This window comes from Adiantum capillus-veneris, chromosome 1 (genome assembly GCF_014529385.1).
Source record: "Adiantum capillus-veneris isolate H3 chromosome 1, ASM1452938v2, whole genome shotgun sequence".
NCBI classification, from domain to species: Eukaryota; Viridiplantae; Streptophyta; class Polypodiopsida; order Polypodiales; family Pteridaceae; genus Adiantum; species Adiantum capillus-veneris.
Window position 1 is genome coordinate 179,961,272 of NC_140931.1, and position 22,363 is coordinate 179,983,634.

Below are 22,363 nucleotides of genomic sequence, written 5' to 3' on the forward strand. Positions count from 1 at the left end.
CAATCTGACCTCAAGGTTTGTAGGCTACTCAGCAGTGGAGCTGAAAAACTGAGTAGCTATGCAGTTCTTGCAATTGGCAGATAAGGAACGGAAAATCAGATATCAAAAGGCTCTAATAGCGCTTAAAGACCGTCTCGCCAGCTGCCAGCCCGAAGACTACTTCAGCCCATAAATTTGTGTCAAGGGACGACACAGGTCAGGAGGGGGGAATGTTAGCAGCAAGCTAACACAGATACCACGAATACCATTTTTCGGAGTTCTCATTGTAAAACCACTTAATATTTTGATAAATTGGGAATATTGAAACTCCTAATTTTTTGTATAAACCTTGTAATTGATGAGCCAGGGATACAAGCTTCCAGATTGTATCAACCTGTCATTACCCATCTTTGGTAGAACTCCCAGATTATTAGTTTTAACCACCAAAAAACTTGGCTAAGGTATAAAATCCAATTTTTGTAAGTTATTACTAAGTTTTTGGATAATGAAATACACAGCGTGAGCTAACAACACTCACCTCTCTTCTTCTCGTGCTTCTTACTCTCTCCCCTGTTGTCACATTGCAGTCACGTTTGTTGCATTGCAACCGTAGGTAAGAGCTCTATGCATTGACGTAAACACATCACAGTATTTTGTAGCTTTTGCCGTCACCGACCCACGGCCTAATTTCACCATAACTAGGAATTTACACTTTCAAATAAAAAAATAAGCATAGGCGGGATATTGGGGCATCATTGCTAAGCATTTAGATGCATTTTGGGTCGAAAACGACTAGGTCAAAAATCCACTGCTGTTAATAATCGCGATTTTGGCACTTGACCTAAAGTGGGATTTGAGACAATACGCATGTGTGCTTGGGTCTTATGAACATGTCCTAGAAGTTTCGTTATGTTTGGATGTCGTTTGATGCTGCAATGGATGTGATTTGTTTGCCGATGAGCGATTGACTTTTAGTGCTTTCTGTCACTTGAGTGTAGCTTGAGTTAGATGTGAGTTATTAGTTGTTTTCCGAGATATTGACACCCTCTTGTACCCTCTATGCACTAGTCGAGTCAGCTTCATCCCATGGATTGACAATTTAATCGCGGTGCTCGCTAATACTGCAATAAGATAGGATAGTGAGGTTGGACACGTGTCCCACATATGCGCAGATACCAATAAAACTTCTTACCTCATGTAGATTCCTTGGATTTGGCCATGCTTTGATTACCTCTAACTTTGATGGATCCATACCGATACCATCTTGAGAGATAATATGACCTAGGTATTGAATCTCTTAAAGGAAATTTTTTGCTTTTCTTTTGGTTGAGAAAAAGCTTGTTCTCCCTCAATGCTTGAAAAATCACTTGGAGATGCTGCTTATGTTCTTCCAAAGACTTGGAGTAGATGATGATATCATCAACGAACACTCCAATAAATTTGGGATAAGGTCTAAAAATTTTCTCCATTAGACGATTGAACGTAGCTGGCGCATTAGTCAAGCCAAAAGGCATGACTAGATATTCATAAAGACCAAACGTCGTGCAAAACACGGTCTTTAGGATATCTTCATCCACTATCCTTATTTGATGATAGCCACTTTTAAGGTCAATGGGCCTACTAAAGTAGGTAGAGCCTTGTAGCTTATCAAACAGATCTTCTACCCGAGGCACGGGAAATCTGTTTTTGATAGTGATATGGTTTAGTGCTTGATAGTAAGAGGGTAGTGTTTTTAGAGTCATTGGTTTAGACATACATGATGCTTCAGAGCCACAATCCTCATACAAGGATTGTATATCATAGTACACATCAGGAGGTAGATTGTCTAGCCAAACTTCCTGTATAGGAGCCGAGTTTAAAGTTGTGCACCCGTAATTAATCTCTCTCACTTTTTCCCATAAATGTCTTGGCCAGTCTTCTTTCACGAACGGAATTTTATCTAACGCATCTTCACTGTCAGGTACTATGAGTTTTGGCTCTTTAGTTTCAAGGTGGGGCTCTACCACCACGTTGGATTTCTCTTTACTAGTTATGACCACAAGCTCCTGAGGTTTTGCTATACTCTCAAGCTTGGGTTTTTGTTTTTCCAGCATTTCTTGTAAATTTTGATAAGCTTCAAGTTTAGCTGCTTCCATATCTAGAGAAGGATAGTTTTTACATTTTTTTTCCATGTTTTTGCATGTTTTAAGTCCCTCTTGGAAGGCTTCCAAGGCTACATTGATTGGCTCAAAGATTTTTTGTACCAAAATTGATCCTCCAGATTTCATTGTGGTTTCTTTGATATCACTCCCAATTTATTTCACTTTTTTCTCAAATAGTTTCTTGGCTCTTTCCTCGATTTCAACCCTTTGTTTCTATTTTCTCATCCATATTTCATTGTGGTTTCTTTGATATCACTCCCAATTTCTTTCACTTTTTCCTAAAATAGTCTCTTGGCTCTTTCCTCGATTTCAACCCTTTGTTTCCGTTTTCTTTTTCTTGGTCTTTTGAGATGAATTTTTAGTGTTCTCCGGTTGATTTTTGTTTCTTTTTCTTAGCCTGGGCTCTAGTGATCATCTTGATTGGACCCAATAGGTTCACTCTCCAATGAGCTACTATGTATCACTTGGACTACATTCACTACTGTTTGTCCCTTGTTTAAAGGATTTTTTTGATAGTCTTCAGGGACGTGTCCTCCATTTTTGCAACATTGTGTACAAAAAGCTTCAATTGGCTTAATGTTCTTGTCAGGTTCTGGGCATTCATTTTTCCAATGATCATTTGCACCACAATTATGGCAGTTTCCAATCCTTGGCATAACCATGGGTCTTACCATAGGATGTCTAACACCTTGATTAGATATATAGTACATCGGTGTCAGCTCTAGTGTAGAATAAGTCACACATTCTTCCATTGGAGGTGGATGTGAATTATATCACTCCTCTTCTACCATTACTATAGATGGACTAGGCTCCACATAAGGTGTAACAGGCACTAGTGCTTGTTCATCTATGACTGGAGGTTGTTGACCCAACACTGGTGTGGTCTTTCCATATCCATTGGTGGTCTTTGTACTGGGGTCATATTAGGATGATATATGTACATGGGTTGTCCTTGTGACCTCATGGGCACATATTGAGCATTTTCATCGTCCTTTGGTCGGTAATAGTACTCATTGGTCTCATGGTTGGTCCATTTACCCTTGATTGCACACCATTTGTGTGGCCTAATCGGTTGTCCTTGTTGATGTATCCCTTGCCCTGGTCTTCTTATCGGTGTTTACTTTTGTCCTAAAATGAACACTTTTTCCACTTTTTTCAATGAACAGTCTTTTTATAACCCATTTTAAGCTTTTGAGTCAAGTCACATTTTACTTTGGTCTAAAATCTCAAGTAAAAGTAAATAACCAGAGTTTTTGCAAACTCTTGAAAATTTATCTCAAATACATTCTTAAGCTTACCCACTGGTTCATACAACTTTTAGAGCGTTATCTCCAACCGGATTTAGTGGTTGATAGTATTTTGATGCTTTTTTAAGCCATAGACCTGAATTTTTGTAACTTCACATAAGCAATTCACAATTGATTCTTTTGGAGTATGCAATGCTTTGAGATCCCACCTCGGATTCTACTTACCTTACTCCTAAGTTCTACTGCGCTGGGGTTGTGAAAAGTGTCCACAAACACTTGTTTTCTTGTTTTTAAAGGTTTTTTGAGCCTTGATCTTAAGATTTGTTTTATCCATCAATCATTCTCAAAATCCTAATCTAATCCTACAATCCTAGAAGGTACTTATTAAGTACAATCTACTTCCAAGCTACCTCTACACAGCAAAAGACGATAATCTTAAGCTATGCGGTTTTAAAGAGAAAGTTTAACTCTAGGTGAACCTAGAGGAAGTAACCTCACTGTGAGAACCACGAACATAATTGTCAATCCATGGGATGCAGCTGACTCGACTAGTGCATAGAGGCTACAAGAGGTTGTCAATCTCTTGGAAAACAACAAACAACTCACATCTAACACAAGCTACACTCAAATGACCAAAGTCACCAAAAGCTAATCGTTAATCGACAAACAAATCATAATCGTTATAGCATCAAATGACATCCAAACGTTACAAAACTTCTAAGACATGTTTATAAGACCTAAGCACACAAGTTTATGGTATCAAATCTCACTTTAGGTCAAGTGCAAAAACCACGATTATTAACATCAGTGAGTTTTTTACCTAGTCATTTTCGACGCCAGAATCTACGGATTAGCATAAACTGTTTGCATAGATCTCTTAGCTGCGGTTGCAACGCAACAGGCAAGACTGCAATGTGACAATCGGGAAGGGAGTAGGAAGCGCGAGAAGGAGAGAAGTGAGCGGCATTAGCTCACGCTGTGTTTTTGTTATCCAAAAACTTGAAAAATAACTTACAAAAATTGGCTTTTATACCTTAGCCAAGGTTTCTTTGGTAAAAAACTAATAATTTGGAAGCTGTAACTAAAGATAAGTTGATACAATCTGGAAGCTTATAGCCCCAGCTCATCAATTACACTATCAATCTCAGAAATAGGAGTTACAACATTTCCAATTTATCAAAAGAATAAGTGTTTTTACAATAAAATCTCCTGAAAAATGTTATCTGAGCTAGCTTGCTGCTAACATATCTTCAACATCTTTTGTATTTGTGAGCTCTTATTTTTTGTGTCATAGAAAGTACATATATTCAAAACAGCATACAGCCACGACTTTAGCTTGACAATACTACACCGTTTGTTATTTGCATTTAATTCCCCATGCCTATGATTCTCTTGGTCAATACATAAAGCCTACTGGGCAGGCCACGGCTTCCATTTCTTATGATTCTTGGAAATACCACATTGCCAACTCTCCACCATACTTTTGTATGACACTTTCTTGTGAGGTCTTCATGAGGCTCATTGTATATATTTAGCAATTTCACTCTGCGACACTTCATTTCAAGAAGAGATGTCTAACTATTCACATTGCTTTTATGTAGCTTGACTCGAACATTGTCCTTCGGTTTGCATAATTGAATGACACCCGTACACGATTATCATATCGATAGTGCAATTTAATTTTCATAGTTTGTTGATGCTTTCTATATTTTTTGAGTCATACTACTATAGTGATTGTGTTGGAGCTTACCAATTGAGAATGCATCACTCCTATAAACCCTAAACCATCTATGACAGGACACTTAAGTGTCCTTTTTTTCCAATTTTAAATTAAATGCTACTTGCATTGGACGGTTTATTTAAGAAAACGCTCTTGATATGCTTAAATATGTTAGCTAGAGGGTCTTTTAAAAATATAACCTTGCATTTTAGAATCTACCATGATCAAGAACTATATTCATCAAGTTGACCCTCGTAAGACTGTGATGGATGGTTTGAAGAAATCGACTTTATAAGCTCATGGAAAAATGAAGCGACCTTGTAGAAAAATTTTAGGCGTTTTTTCCACAATTTTGCTATAGATAATTGAAAGTTTCATGTGCAAAACAATTGACTTGGGAGTATATAAAATAATGGAAAGTTCGATGTGTTTGATATAGCCATTTCAAGCATATCGTTGTATACAAAGAAAAGTATGTTTTTGATGTATTTGTGAGTTTTAGAGAGCAATACATTGCTTACCCTTTTCATTGAGGACTCAAGGTGGAAAGTAGAAGGGCTTTGGTATGCAACAATTATTGGATTATTTTAAATATTCAAAACTACATAAGGGAGAACTTTGATACTTTCATTCTTGAGACATACACATTCAAAACCTTAAATAATATCAAACTTTCTATGTAGATCAACTAAATGTATCAAAGTACGTGGTACATACACAATTGGGGTGCTCAAAACCTTGGTTTTAATGTTATTATGGAGAACTCAAGATTTTCAAGAGTTTTTGCGCGATAAAAAATTCAAGACAGAGTTCAAGCAACGAGATTTAATTGAGTTAGGGAGCCCAAAAAATACGTAGTTTCTTGGTTTCAACATATAAAGTCATTTGTAGTTGTCAAATTGCACTAGCCCCAATTCCACGAGGGGGCCTTTGGAAGACCAAAATTTATGCTCTTATTCAGCACGTGCTCAAGTATGAAATTATGTCTATAACTTGCGTGTGACTTGGAAACTTGTCTTTAAAGTGCATTCCATTGTTTTATAACACTAAGTGCTAATACTTGGCTTTTATAAACATTAAAAAGGCCATCACTACAAAAAGATATAAGAATTTTATGATTTTTTTGGCAAAACACCTTGCAATTTTACTAAAATTTATGAGTTAGAACTTACCAAAATTCTATCCATACGGACTGTATTTTGACATGGAGAAAAATCGAGTGTTTTCTTTCCCTCATAACCAACCTATGGTAGAAGCAAGGTATACAAAACTTCTTTCTAGCTTGACAAATAAATTGCCAAAACTTGGAATGAAAACAGGACACTTTAGTGTCTCAAGACACTTAAGTGTCCAATTACAAAACTAGTGTTAAGGTTCTCCTCATCGTCATCGTCATCATCTTTTAGCTACTCGATTTCTTGTTTTAGATTGATGGTCAGCACCCGCCTCTAAGGTCCTTGCCATCATCCTCATCATTTTTTGCTTATTGAATATCTGCCTGCAGATTGCTGCTCATTTCCTATTGGGGATGTGGAACCAATTGACGTTGACTTCCAGCAGAGAGAGACGAAAACAGAGCAATTCTGAATGCTTACTTTTGTTAGCCTCATGCTCGAGCTTGTTTTGCAGGTCTTTGGTTCTTCTTCTGCCATCATGGACACAAAGCCTAAGGAAAGCTGAATTTGATCGTGTTTCTCATTGTCTAGAGTCTTAATCAAGTCAGGATTAGCTACCCACAAACTCAATGCCCAAGAAGAGGTCCTTGATCAGAGAAATACTTGGCAGTCATGGTGTACACGCTACAAACCATCCTGACATGATCTTCTAGAGTAGCCTGCACCTATGGCATGCTACATGAGCTAAGTCCATGCACTACAATTGGGCAGGCATGCGCACATCCAACACCATGTGTGAGATTAATGATGAACTCTGTTAACACTTCAGAACTAATGAGATTGACCTTTAGCTCTATTCGAACCTTCAGAACAAGGGATGGTATCACCATACATTGAAATAAAAAAAAGCAAACGTTGCAGCAAAAGCGACAATTCATGAAGCTCCTGGGTGGTGAAGACTGTCTCATGGAAAGTGACCAAACATTGTTCTAAGGAAAAGAGAGAATTGAAAATCATGGGTGGTGAATACTATCTTATGGGCGGTAAATGAGAGCTATCTTCACCATAGTGAGAAGCTAGTTTTCATGCTCCTACTTGGAGATCTTCTGTGGAGCTGCCCTTGCTTGTTGTGGACATCAACATCCTTGCTGTCCTCAACCATGCACAACCCCTATGCTACCACTTGTCGGCACAAGCCTAGCTTTGGTGCAAAAACCCTAGCCCTTTTCTCTGCATCGTTCATGGTTGCTATCACCACCCTACTCAACTACCCCACAATTGTCTATATATCCAACACTTCCATGAAGCCTGCTAGGATGCATGAGTGTAGACTCGTCCACTTGCCCAAGAAGAGGTCCTTGATCAGAGCGTGGCCTGGTAGTCCTGATGTGCACACTGTAGAGCCTCCTAACACGAGATTTTGGCATAGCCTGCACCTACGGTATGATACATGAGCTAAGTCCATGTATTGCAATCAGCCGAGCGTGCACATGTTTAGCATCATGTGCGAGGTCAATGACAAATTTTGCTAACACTTCATAACTACCGATGTTGGCTTCAAGCTTATGTAGATCTTCAAAATGAGGGATAAGCGTCAACATGGTCCTTTTGACGTGATGAACTCTGCCAACACCTTAGAACTACCGATGTTGGCTTTCAACTTTTAGCACACAATCCCCGACGCACGAGTACTCAGGTTGCAAGGTTATCTTGGTCTTCTTTTTAAGCATATTGTGCAACATAGTAACATAGTTGGACAAATATTATCTTCATCTTGCCTTGCTGCATCACTTCAAGCCCGACACAGTTGATGTAGCACAAGTATCTGTAGACCTTGACAAAACTTTACCATCATCCCACTTCTCTTCAGGGTTAGCCATGGGACGACAGGAGAGCTATTAGATCTTAGGAATTCTTATGTTGGTGGTTGCTGAAACTATGTCATGCCTCCCATCAGCACCATGACGGACAGCAAGGCCAGCATTGCGTCAATGTCACAGAGAACTACTACGATTCAACTTTGGTGATTCAAATTTGCATTGCTTCTCTCTCCGATTGAGCAACATTAAGATCAGTCCAATATCGCAAAGAAGGCTTGATTTTTGGCAAAGCTTTTGGTGTCTTTGATTCAATTAAACTCTCGTTGATATAAGCCTTTCAATTGCCTCCATGTCTTGTCAGAGTTCAGATGGAGACAAAAAAGATAAGGGATTATAGGCGTAGAAGCAGCGGGCATTTGCGAGTCGCGATTAGAAAACAAAACAGATAGTGTTGATGCAGATATCATTGGATTAAACTCCTAATTGATGGTTTGAACGAGGGTTTGAATTGATCCATGTGGCTCTATCTGTTGGCACAAAACGACATTAGGCATACCAAGTAATCACAATGCTTTGTGCCACTTCAACACTTCTCAAACAAAAAAAGGATCGATAATTTTTAGAGAGACATCAAAATGAAAGCAGGGAGAGAGAGAGAGAGAGAGAGAGAGAGAGAGAGAGAGAGTGAGTGAGTTAGTTTTCATCAAAGTGTGTGACTTGATGGTGTGTTTGGAATAACTATCATGGTGTTTCAGAGGTGTACCTTGCAAAAAAACTCAAGAAGGGTTAGAGTTCGTACCCTCAATATCAGCTTGATGTGCGCACGTCGAAGACCCTCTCACACCAGGCGCATTGCACGGGCGACGCCATGGATTCGCCGAAAGGCTGCAATCATTGCAACCAAGGCTCATCTCAAAGAGCCCATAGCTCATGCAGCAGAAGGCTTAGTGGAATACGGAGCTCATTTTGTTGCCAATCTCGTTGGTATCGCTGGTCAATGCACTGTCGAATATTTCTGCAAAAGGGGTAAGATTCTGACTGCGTGTCTCTGGCAGAAATCAACATTGCAAGAAGCATTAATTGATTTGTAGAATTTGTATCCTGGTACGTTGGTACACAGAAGAGGGCAATTGCTTCATTTAATCAGGCTATGGATCCGGCAGTGACCCTGAGGATGAGCGCCCGCATAATGAGGCTGACATCGCAGAGAAATACAATTACATGGAGATGGCGAAGGCTTCTTATTCGGACGAGAGCATGGAAAACAAGTTCAGTGGTTTTGTGGAGAGAAGCAGGCTGATTTCTGAGGTGGACAAGCGCTCCAGGTTCTGGGGCGGAGTAGCATCCACGGACACAGAGGCTCATGTGTGCCAGGAGAAGGATGGCACTGCCGTGTTCGTGTTCCGTGGGACGGAGCGCCCTGCGTGCGATGATATGAAGTCGTTTTTAAGGGACACTGCAACAGATGGGTGCATGGTGTTACGACCTGTGAAGCTCTACGATGGGTCGAGGATGGCTCAGCCCCCAGCGTACGATGGGGCGAGGTGGGAGCGGCCAGCGTGGGTCTCAAGGACGGAGATACAAGCCCACCAAGGATTTCAGTTGGCGCTGAGGGACGTGACGGCAACAAGCTTGCGGAAGGAGAACCTGCAGACGGTGTTTGAGGATATGACAGGAATAAAGGCGAGGCAGGTGCAGAAAGTGGTGTGCGTTGGGCACAGCTTGGGCGGGGGGATTGCCACGATGTGCGCAATGTGGTGCAGAGAGATTGCATTCCCACACGCACACATCACCTGCGTCACCCCGGGCAGCCCCCGAGTGGGAAACAGAGAGTTTGCACGCTACTTCAACACGCGTGTCGCCAATAAAAGCTATCGAATTGTGAATCTCAAGGATCCGGTGCCCTGCTTTCCCCATCAGTTCGCCGGCTACAAGCATGTTGATGGCGCCATCTACCTCACCCGCGACCAGATGGGCCACATTGTGTGCCAGTGGGGCTGCATTCGCCCCACAAAACTTCGCCCCACTCTTTGGGACTTCATTGCCTGCGCCTACAGAGGCATGGCCGACCATAAGGCCTCCAACTACGTCAACTCTTTCCGCCAGCTCTTGCATGATCAATGGTAGCAGTCCACTTGTCCCCAATTTCATATTAGAAACTAGTCTTGCTAGGTGGGCTTGCTATATAGCATCTATAGAATATCAGAGAACACATGCAAATTGACTTTTAGCAGCTAGCACTTGAAGGGAACAAGAGCAAAACTAATTTGCGAAGGGCAGCATTGAGTGAAAGGAATATACACTTGAAAAATGCTATAATGTTTATGGGATGAGACAAAGCTAAATGCATCAATTATTAGAGATTATAGGGGTGGCTACACTTGAAATTATATCCAAGTGAGGTTGTACTATTATGTCTACAGACGAATGTTTTTTCTAGTATACATGCTACATGTAAATTCTTACGAACGAAAAGTTTTTCAAAAAAAAAAAACATTGAATGGTTAGTAGCGCAACACGTCGTCTCGCATTTTTGAAGGTGGATTTCGAGTGTGTTTTGCTTTTCTTCTTTTATAGTTGTTTATGTTTTACCTTTCTACTTTGGTAGTTATTCCGAGTACAATGATACATGTAACTTCACATTCGATGTTTTGTATTATGGCATTGACAATGCACCTTGCACTGTTTGCCGCACTGATTGTCAAGTCGATATTTTCAGTGATCATGCACTGCACGCAAATTGCGATCGAATTGAGCTCATTGAACTTAGGGTCTAGGAGCCACTACTGAAGGAAATTTATGTTACCCACGTTCGTCTTCATTTCAAGTTTTGTCATGTCAGTTTGATTGTACAATTTATTCAAGGCAAGGTTGTTATAGTGTTGGACTTCCGATATGTGAGTACAAATTATCGTAGTAGAGTCGTTGATGTTCAAAGTTGCATGTAGCCAGTGGACCAAGCTTGTGATATGGCATGTGTTACAAAGCTCCCATGCACGTGACTACAAATTGGGGATAGTTGGGCAAGAGAACACATTTGTTGTTGAAGGGATCTGCCAATTTATTGCTTGTTACATTGATATTTTATCTTACGATAAGGTCAAAAGTCGTTTGGGTTAACATGGATAGCTTATCTATAATTATAATATTTGCCTCTTTTATGTCCCAATATCACTCACCGGTCTCATGAATAGAGAGAGGATACTTTTGATTCGTGGTTGGTATCTTGACCTGGTAATGGACTGTAGATACAATGCTGCTAAGCCTTGTTGCTTCCGCTCCAATGACGAAGCACCCAAAAATAATACAGAAGTGAGGGAAATAGGAGTGTCTATTTCATATATTTGTCGACCTTGTTTATCGCTATATACGTGAGGTATGCCGTCACATAGCAGCTCAGACATATTTCTAGATTGTGAGTGAAGATGTCACATTGCATGCTCCAATCTTTATAGAATGCAGTGATTTCAAACCATAACCTAGCATATGGACAGTAAGCTAGTTTCAAGTTGGCCGCAGTTTGCTCTTTAGCTTATTGATGCTTGGACTGTAATATTCTACGTCTTGAGAACTTCATACTAGCACCTAGTACCAGAGAAACGAGGACATATATAGTATGGCATCAATTATTTAGACACCTAGTATGGTATAAATTATTTAGAGCCAAAGTAAAGGTGCACAAGGTGATTTCACTATTGTGATAAACCACATGCATCCACTACTGTAATACATCACATACATTTGGGAAGCAACCGTATGCAAAATGTTGCGTGTGTAACTCACGTGCAGATGTTGATCGACATTGAGTGTATAGTTCTAAAAACAAGATCCGGATAAACCAAATCAAAGGAACTAATGCAAAAAATTCTAAAACAAGAAAATAGATATAACATGAATGAAATAAAACGTCACACTAAAAGTGGAAAGTATGTTGTACACGTCATACAGAGGTGCCATACAAAAGTATGTTGGAGAGCGGGCACTGTGGGTTCTCCAAAAAATTATAAGAAACGTAAGTTGTGCCCTGTCCCATAGCGTTTATGTGTTGCACCAAGCAAACTCATGCGCATGGAAAATTGGATGCAGATAATTGACCTTGCAAAGTTATCGAGATGCAATCGCGCTTGTGCAATTGGAACGTGCAGTGTTGTGAATATATGTCCTCCCTGCCATACACAAAACATGTATATGTAACTTTATGCTGTATGTCCTATTATCAATATTACCTTCTCTCTCTCTCTCTCTCTCTCTCTCTCTCTCTCTCTCTCTGTCTCTTTCTCTCTCTCTCTCTGAGTTGTAAGCTGCTTCGGTTAGCAATTGTGTCTTCTTGCCTCCTTGCTGACTAACATGCATTATGTATCGATACCGAAATGATTTTTGTATTTGCAACCATTCGAACTTGATCCGATTGATGTTGCGTTAATGGACCTTTGCTCATAGGATCCGCCACCGAATTGTGGTTATTGGCAACAAGAGAGCTTTGAAGCAGTTGCTGCTATACGTTCAAATCCACACCACGAGCATTACCTGCTTCGTATGCATGTGTTGAAGAGCAACGCTGCAGTATACTGTTGTTGCTAATCTCGAATGCGGCCGCATTGGTTGTCGTCTGCACGCGATCTAGAAAGAGAATCTCTTTACAAGCGGCAATATTGGCTATATTATCGATAAAATATCTTCTATTCCACCCAAATGTTGAATGGCCAATAGCTCTCCGGAAATTCCATTACTCTAGAGTCCTTCTTCTTCGGTTTCTCTAGCATCAAAGCTCTTTGGGTGGAAAAAAGAACTAGCTTCCATATGCAAAAAGTTGCGTGTATAATTCACGTTGATCGTGTATAGTTCTAAAAATGAGATCCAAATAAACCAAAGCAAAGGAAGCATTGTGGAAAATTCTAAAACAAGCAAATAGATAAATCATCAATGAAGTGCAACAATAAATGAGGTGATATACTGACCTACAATCTTGTACTCCTGCTTTTTGATCGTCCAATCTACAGGTGGATATGAGAGTCAAGCTACAAAAAGTAATGCATCTTGCAATGAAACATCACACTAAAAGTGCAAAGTATATTGTGCATGTCATACAGAGGTGCCGTACAAAAGTATGGTGGAGAGCTAGCAGTGTGGTCTCTCCAAAAAATTATAAGAAATAGAAATCGTGCCCTGCCTCGTAGCGTTTATGTGTTGCACCAAGCAAACGCATGTGCATGGAAAATTGGATGCAGATAATCGGTCTTGCAATGTTGTCTAGTTGGAGTCGTGTTTGTGCAATTGGAATGTGCAGTGTTGTGAATATATGTCCTCCCTCTCATACACAAAACATGCAATTGTAACTTTATGCTCTCTCTCTCTCTCTCTCTCTCTCTCTCTCTCTCTCTCTCTCTCTCTCTCTCTCAGATTTGTAAGCTGCTTCGGTCAGCAATCATTAGGAAATTTTGAAGGCCATTTGGAGGGCCTTCTAAGAAAAATGGAATTTTGACTTTGTCTCTCTAGAAAATAGGTGTGGTAAAAGCAATTGTAAACTTGGAATAACCATTCACAAAGTGCACTTACAAGTAGATTCTTGTCACATCGTCATAACGGCCGTGATGATTGAACAATAAATTATTTTCAGTTGCATTTAATGAACATCGTAGAACTGGAGGGAGTTTCATGTATGTGGAATGTATGACTAAAGGAAAAAAGATGTATCCTTCCAAACATGTTGTCTCCTTACTCTCTCACTGTTTGTGCGTTGACCTCAAAGAAATCCGCCCTTTCTTGAAGTGTTGCATACATGGCTTCTTCTTCCACCCCCACAAATGTCCTCCTTAAAAGACCCTTCTATCATCTACACATTGACTTGGATCCCTGATATACGCCACTATGTAAGCAAGGCAAAACTAACATCAAAGTGACACAGATCATGACAAAGAGACTCAATGCAGAGAGAGAAAAACACTTAGATATTTGGACAAAAGGCTCACTCTATCCATTGAATCCCATGACCAATTCTTTCCCTGCATTTTCAAATCCCACTAACTTATTGACCTTTGCAGGTAATGGAGAGAATGGATTGCTTGGCTATTGTGAAGATTTAAACGTCAAATCAGAAACTTATAAAGTCATGGTGAAGCACCAAGCAGATAAGATTCAAAAGACTTTCCAACTTGCTTTATGAGGACCAAACGACTGTAATGGAGCGCACACAAGAATCACAGGTCTTGCGAACAAAGATGCAAACATTACAAAACAAAGATACAATCATTGGATGTTCATTTCATATTCAAGATATTTATAGCTCAGAGGGAGCTACTGTCACTTATGATGAGTACAACAATATCTTCATGGACCTGACTTTGTTGCAAACTAGAATGGTAGAGCTCTACAAGAGTCACATTCAAAGAGATAGGTGGCATTCTACAGTTTGTTTTCAAGCTAAATAAGTGTGAGATTCTTAAAGAGAAGAAGCTAGAGCGAGTTACAATCATATTAATGAATAGGGCTCTTTCCAAATGTCCCACTGATGACCCTTCATACTTCAGTGTTCAATCAGAAACAAACATATGGTGGCTTGGTGCATTTCAAGTAATCCACTTATTTCCAATTTTGCAGCTCTAGCAAGCCCTCTATTGTATCTAAATTTTAGATTTATTTTTTGTATCTCATAAGGATTAATCTTGCATGTAAAGCAAGAAGACCATGACATTTTTGTTCCATCAAACCCCTATTCTAGATATCATTGATAGGCAAATGAATCGAGGAGAGGTACTGGTTGTAGATGGGAGAGGAGACTTTCAAGTTCAATGGCATCTTGCAGGTGACCTCAAAACACGGAAGTGTGTCATAAAAACTAATATCTAATATCTAACCAACCCAAATGATTTTCTCATATTAAATTGATCACTTAATGTGGGAGAATAAACGGGAACAAGTGTTAAGATATAGACATGTGCTTATAGATCTATCTCAACACGGGGCCAATGGTAAAAGGGCCCAAATGAGAGATGGTCTATTAAAGAGCAAGGCTAACAAATGGAGCATAAGACCTTAGGGTTAGCTTCATTGAAGACCTCCAATAATGTGTGTAAAAGTCCTTTGACCTTAGGTAACCTAGGGCTGATCTTTAGGCGCGGGAACCCGACCCAGAACCCGACCCAGCTCGAGGTGCTTGTCATGCTTGTCATGCTTGATGACTAAAGTGCTTGAGGTGCTGGATGATTGAGATGCTTGAGATGCTTGAGGTGCTTAATTATTGAGATGCTTGAGGTGCTTGACATGCTTGAGATGCTAAGGTTGCACTTGAGGTGAGAACCCAACCCAAGCTTAAAGTGCTTATGAGCCAAGCTTGTGGTGGGAACTAGGCCTATGCATGAGGGGCTTGAGGTGTCAAAAATTCAAAGATTCAATCCCTACAAGGAGGGGGCGAGCCCTACATGAGGGGGGATGAGAGAGAACACCCACACACTCACACAAGGCATGCATGGTACAAATAAAGCAAAAGGGACACTTGTCAAGTTCCTCCTCATGTTGCCATCATGGTGTGCCTGAAGCCTATTGGTTGGCCTCCAAGGGGTCCAATAATAATTTAGGAGATTTAATTAAATGATTTAGCATTTATCTATCCCTCTCTCTCAAAGGGGAAAGGGGGACACTTGTCTCAAGGCTACCCTTGCTGCTTGTAATGCCTCCTGCTTGTGATTGGCTAGGCCTGGAGGGGTCGAATGAGCTTCAAGCATGAGCTACAAGGGGGGGTCGACCCAAGCAAGCTAGGGGGTTTCTTAGGGGGTATACTCACCCACACACACTCACAAACACTCTCATTGTGTGCTATGCAAAGTGCAAGAGCTCCCTCTCCTTATCCAAGCAAGTAGAGGTTGAGAGCCTACACCAGCACTCTTGGATATGGAGTGCAAATCCAACCAAGAGCCATGCTTCAATGCTTAAGCTTTCCATCTCCTTCTTCTTCATTACTATGCTATTATGTATGCTAGCAACAAGAGCTATGATAAGTGAGGAACTAATTCTTTCTCCTACGAAATGTTTCTTTTTCCTCTTCCCTACCCTCATTCCCTGCTAGCTCTCTCCACCTTCGAAGGTGTTTGAGGTCTTGGGACTGAGGCTTGGGATAGTTAAAGCTTTCTTCAAGTTTATGTTATGTTTGTGATGCGTGAAGATTTCCATCTTCATTGCATCACCTAGGTCACAAGGAACACAAAGATTGTATTGTAACAAGTGTTTTTTAATTGGAGAAATCATAATACAAATGCCTATTGGAGGGGGGACCGGCTCCACATAAATCCGGTCCTCAATTGTTGTCATGTTCTCTAAATTCTCTCTCTTGCAAAAGTACTGTTCATGCCAAGTTAACTAATTGATATGATTATGTTATTATCTTCACTTATGTTCACCCGCTATGCTCACAAAGTCATTTCTCAAAAGTACTCTCATTAATTTCCGCTATTCTCAAATTAAATAGTCCAATTCCATTACATTGGTACCAGAGCATTTGGTTTCTCTTTTCTTGCTTAAGAAGAGAGGTCCTTAAGTAGCCTATAAATGGTTGGTGCTGTTAATTATATTAGGGTAAGTGGAACTAGGATCTATTATCGGTTTTGTTGAGCCCACTATGTGGGGGATGGTGCACACCTCGGGAGCTTTGGACTTAATAATGGAGTCTTTTTAGACTTGTCTACTGCTTTACCATTATTGAGCCATAAGAAGTCCGAAAGGAGCTAGCCCTTGGCAACTCTGCTATGTTAGACCTACTCCTCTACTCTCTATAATTAACCACTTTGAGCCGTGGGTGTAGATACTAAAGAGCCGATTTTCAAAGGCTAAGAGGAGTGGCAACTAAGGTTTTGAATTGCCAAAGCATACACTAAGTACATACATAAATTTTGTTAACATGGCTGACAATAATCAAGAGAGTAGAATGAACATTGATAGCTTTGATTTGCACATGAAGGTGCTAATGATGATGCTCCCATGTTTGTGAATTATCTCGTCACTAGGTTGCAGCAAGCTTTGGGCAACCCTGCTTTGTAAGCCGAAGTTACTCAACAACTTCGTGCTTATGGAATTTCCCTTCCTCTCCAAGAGGAGAGAGAGCTTAGGAGGCCTCTTGAAGAGACCCCCAAAAGAAGACTCTCTCCCATTCGAGAGGAGGAATCCAAAGAGCAAGAAAGCAATGAAAGTTTTTAAGTTCCTCTGAAGATGTGGCTCCACGAAGATGGCGGTCTAGACAATCGCCCACTCCTCCCAAGAGGAAAAGATCAACACATAGTCCTTCTCCTCATCACTTTGAAAGTCAAGAGAGGAAACAAAGGAAGAAAATGGCTAGGAAGAGGTCACCCTCTTCTCCTTCTTCTTCACCTTCCTCCTCTTCCGCCGAAAGTTATGGCTATTCTCCTAGAGAATACAAGAGGGGGGGACATCGCAAATCATTTCCTCCATGGAGAAGGTCACAAAAGCTAAAGAAGTTCAAGGAGGGAGGAAAGAGTATCTCTTTTCTCACCTATGATGGCACCTTCGGTGCTACCGACAAAGTGTTGGCCTTCATCCAGCAATTTGATGCGGCCTTTGGAGATGAGGGCTTCACAGAGTCCTCCAAGCTACGCCATGTAGCTATGCACTTCCAAAAATCAGCTCGTCAATGGTGGGCTAGCCTTCGTGGCAATGGTGAAGCCCCAAAGACATGGAAAACTCTACAAGTTTCCATCATGAAGCAATTCCTTGCAAGCGATGCAAAGGACAAAGTGCTTACCGAATGGCACAGCTTGAAGCTCCTCTCCCATGAGTCTATCCAAAAATATGTAGACAAGTTTTGGGATTTACATCTCAAGGCTACTGTCTTTCAAAAGATAGACTTTGCCGAGCAAAGGCAGCAATTCTGTGCGGGATTACTTGAAGAGATGTCCGAATACATCAACTCTCAACGGCTTGGTTCTATTAGCGAAGTAATCCATCACACCATGGTTGCTTCACGCATCAATTTCCATCAAGGGGCTAGACGTAATGTCAACCCCATGGAAAACAAAGACAGAAATGATGCAAAGGGGAAAACCAACGTTCAAAATACTTCCCAAGCCAATTCCAACAACAACAACAATCAGTCCAAGGAGAAGGGAGTCTACAAAGTTAAAAACAAAGTCTCTCCTGAAAAGCTTGAAGCTTTTCGCAAGGACCATAAGTGTTTCAAGTGTGGGGAGCAAGGACATGGCTATCGTTCTTGCCCCAAGAAGACTACTCGCAATGAGACTCCTAGGGCTTCCACCATCAAAGCTCCAAAAGAGGATGCTCATTGCAAAGGATCATCACTTTCCTATGCGTGGGGAAAGGTAAGAGAGCATGATGCCTTCATCTTGTTTGACCCTGGATCTACTCTCAACTTCATATCAACAGAGTTGGTCACCAAGTTGGGCATTCAAGCTTTTGAGATGGGAGATATAGTAGTGGGGCCGATGCAGCTTTCAAGGGACAACAAGCCTCCGTTACTCCCTTGATTGGGAAGTTGAGGCTTCATGTCCAAATCTATGTCGACAAAGAAGACTTCTTCATCTCTCCTCTCCAACATGAGGATGTTATCCTAGGGGCACCATGGTTTGATCGCATGGCTGGCAACATGAAGTTCCCTGAAAGGAGAATCTACTTCACCTACAGGGGAAAGAACATGTATATAGATGCTAGTGAGCGTGGTCGCACTATTCCACTTGTAAATCCTTTTGCTTTTGATAAGTCAATGAAGAGCTCAGTTTATGCATACATGATTTTTGTCAAAGAGTCTCTAAAAGATACTAATGTTTCATCAAATGTAAATGGTAGGAATCAAGAAGAGTTATACTTGTCTAATTTTCTAAAAGGATTCCAAGATGTGCTCATCCATGATATCCCTATGGACTTACCTCCAAAACGAGGGGATGGTGACCATCGCATTGAGCTCCTTCCTGGAAGCTCACCACCTAACAAGCCTCCTTATCGAGTCTCACAAGCTCAACAAGAGGAGATCATGAGGCAAGTACAAGAGCTGGTAGACAAAGGGATGGTGAGGCCTAGTTCCTCTCCCTTTTGTTCTCCAGTCCTTTTAGTGCAAAAGAAAGATGGTACATACCGTGTGTATGTGGACTATCGAGCACTAAACCATATCACTATCAAAAACAGATTTCCCGTACCTCGGGTAGAAGCTCTATTCTATAAGCTACAAGGCTCTACCTACTTTAGTAGGATTGATCTTAAGAGTGGCTATCATCAAATAAGGATAGTGGATGAAGATATCTTAAAGACCACATTTCACACAACGTTTGGTCTTTATGAATATCTAGTCATGCCTTTTGGCTTGACTAATGCACCAGCCATGTTCAATCAATTGATGGAGAAAATTTTTAGACCATACCGCAAATTCACTGGAGTGTTCTTTGATGATATCATCATCTACTCCAAGTCTTTGGAGGAACATAAGCAACATCTCCAAGTGATTTTGCAAGCATTGAGGGAGAACAAGCTTTTTCTCAACCAAAAGAAAAGTGAATTCTTCCTTCAAGAGATTCAATACCTAGGTCATATTATCTCTAAAGACAGTATCCGAATGGATCCATCAAAGCTAGAGGTAATAAAAGCATGGCCTAACCCAAGAAATCTACATGAGCTAAGAAGCTTTGTTGGTATGTGCGCATACTATAGATGCTTCATAGCAAAATTCTCTCAAGTAGCAGGACCACTACACGACTTAACTAAAAAGAATATTAAGTTTGTATGGACTGCTAAGGAGAAAAATGATTTTGAAAAGCTTACTTCCCAACCAGTCCTCGTGCTTCCGGATCTCTCAAAGCCATTTGAGGTCCAATGTGATCCTTGTGGTGATTGCCTTGGAGCCGTTTTGCTTCAAGAAGGGCATGCCATAGCATATGAGAGTCGAAGGCTCAATATTGATGAACGAGTCTTGGCATTTATGAGAAAGAGCTTTTAGCTATTCTACATGCCCTAGACACATGGAAGCACTACCTATTGGGGACTCCATTTATCCTACGAACAGACCACCAAAGTCTCAAGTATTTCATGACGCAAACCAAGCTTTCCGACAAACAAATGAGGTGGGAAAATTTTCTTTCGCAATTTAATTTCCATATTGCTCACATAGCTGGTAAGCACAATCAAGTGGCCGATGCACTTTCACGAAGACCCAAAGTTCATGCGGTGTCTATAGCTACTCACAATGATCTATCCTCTATGATAGATGAGTATGCTATTGACCCTGACTTTAGAGACATAATGTCAGCCCTTGCTTTGGGGAAGAAAGAGGAGCCATTCACCTTGTAGGATGGTTATCTTCTCCGCGGAAATAGGCTATGTGTTACCCATTCCCTTCGTGAGAAAGTTATGTATGAATCCCATGCTCCTCCATATGCGGGGCATAGAGGTATTCAACCTACTCTCCGAGGAGTAGAGACGTACTTCTATTGGCCTACCATGAAAGTGGGCATACAAGAGTTTATTTCAAAATGTGTAGTATGCCAAAAGACCAAGTATGATAGAGGGAAGCAACCTGGATTACTCCAGCCATTGCCTATTCCAAATTCACCATGGGAGAGTATATCCATGGATTTCATCTTTGGATTACCCAAGTCTATCCATGGGAATACAAGAATATGGACAATAGTTGACAGATTTAGCAAGCAAGCACATTATATTCCTGTCAAAGAGACTATTAAGGCACATCAAATGGCAACTCTCTTCATATCTCAGATTTGCAAGCACCATGGATTACCCACATCCATCGTGTCAGATAGAGATCCTAGAATGACCAGTAATTGCGGGAAAGGTCTCTTTGAAAATATAGGAACAAGATTGAATTTCTCTTCGGCCTATTAGCCACAAACGGATGGCCAAAGTGAGATAGCCAATCTTACGATACTCGATCTAATCAAGACTTATGTTACCAAAGTATATCAACGCTCACAATGGAAAAAGTACTTACCTCTTGTAGAGTATGCCTACAATAACACTGTACATACTTCTACGGGAAAATCACCTTTTGAGATCATTGAGGGAAGACCTAAAAGTCCCTTGCTACTCAAAGTACATGGGAAGATCTTCGCTGCCAATGAGTATAGCCGTGACCTACATGAATCTTTTCAAAAGATTAGGGAGGCTATATCCATCTCTCAACAAAGGCAAAAAGCTACTGCTGATAAGCACAGAAGAGCCTTAATGTTCAAAGAAAATGATTGGGTCTTACTCAAGTTTCCTAAGGCTCGATTAAGGCAAACGACGGGCAAAAATCCTACGGGCCATCAAAAGTATTATGCTAAACTAGCAAAAAGATACTATGGTCCTTTCCAAATCTTGAACCCCATCAATGAGACGGCTTATCAACTCAAGTTGCCCAACCATTGGCTCATACACAATGCATTTCATGTAAGCCTACTTAAGCCCTACAAAGGAGAGCCACCAACTGAACCAATTATTGAAGACCCTCTCGAAGTTGAAGACCAAGAAGAGGTGTTACAACCCGAAGCTGTCCTTCGGCATGAAGACAAGGTACTACAACATGGTAAGATTATCCGATGGTATCTTTTTAAGTTCAAAAATTATCCTTTTGAAGATGCTAGATGGATGCAAGGAATAGGAGCTTAAGGATAGTATGAACCTTGTCAATGCTTACAATGCTACATTAGAGTAAGCAAATGTACAAATTTCTTTTAAATGACTCATGTTTTTGTCTTATAAGACTAGTTCTTTTTTTAAAAATTGTGCACAAATTTAACTAGTATGCATGCTTAGAATCATGTTTGTGATGACGACGTCTCTCAAACACCAAGTAGAATTTGTCACTCTACTTTGGGAGAATGAAATGGACTAAAGAGAAGACATGCTTGCGGCAACTATGTCTCCCAAGCACCAAATGGATTAGTCATCCATCTTGGAAAAATGTCATAGGGTAAAAAGAGATCCTCTACCCGCTAAGTAAAATTGACTAATGACTAAGGCTTTATCTCTTCTACCTCATAGTCGAGGACAACTATGATTTCAAGAGAGAGGTAATGTCATAAAATCTAAAATCTAATATCTAACCAACCCAAATGATTTTCTCATATTAAATTGATCACTTAATGTGGGAGAATAAACGGGAACAAGTGTTAAGATATAGACATGTGCTTATAGATCTATCTCAACACGGGGCCAATGGTAAAGGGGTCCAAATGAGAGATGGTCTATCAAAGAGCAAGGCTAACAAATGGAGCATAAGACCTTAGGGTTAGCTTCATTGAAGACCTCCAATAATGTGTGTAAAAGTCCTTTGACCTTAGGTAAGCTAGGGCTGAGCTTGAGGCGCGGGAACCCGACCCAGCTCGAGGTGCTT

General features: G+C 40.7%; 2 protein-coding genes across 2 annotated transcripts; both read left to right on the forward strand.

Annotated features, from left to right (window-relative positions):
- Nucleotides 1-8,837: 8,837 nt before the first annotated feature.
- On the forward strand, nucleotides 8,838-9,165 carry LOC147466090 (uncharacterized). Its single transcript, XM_086513345.1, has 2 exons — nucleotides 8,838-9,048; nucleotides 9,143-9,165. The coding sequence occupies exons 1-2, from the start codon at nucleotides 8,838-8,840 to the stop codon at nucleotides 9,163-9,165; spliced, it is 234 nt and encodes a 77-aa protein (XP_086369471.1).
- On the forward strand, nucleotides 8,930-10,176 carry LOC147466091 (lipase-like). The gene has a single exon (XM_086513342.1). The coding sequence runs from the start codon at nucleotides 9,244-9,246 to the stop codon at nucleotides 10,147-10,149; it is 906 nt and encodes a 301-aa protein (XP_086369468.1). The 5' UTR covers nucleotides 8,930-9,243; the 3' UTR covers nucleotides 10,150-10,176.
- Nucleotides 10,177-22,363: the final 12,187 nt, after the last annotated feature.

Excerpts from the sequence above, each read along its gene's own strand:
- LOC147466090 (XM_086513345.1), top strand. The coding sequence starts at position 8,838 with ATGTGCGCACGTCGAAGACCCTCTCACACCAGGCGCATTGCACGGGCG. Across the intron at positions 9,049-9,142 it reads CGAATATTTCTGCAAAAGGG|AAGAGGGCAATTGCTTCATT; the intron begins GTAAGATTCTGA and ends GTTGGTACACAG.
- LOC147466091 (XM_086513342.1), top strand. The coding sequence starts at position 9,244 with ATGGAGATGGCGAAGGCTTCTTATTCGGACGAGAGCATGGAAAACAAG.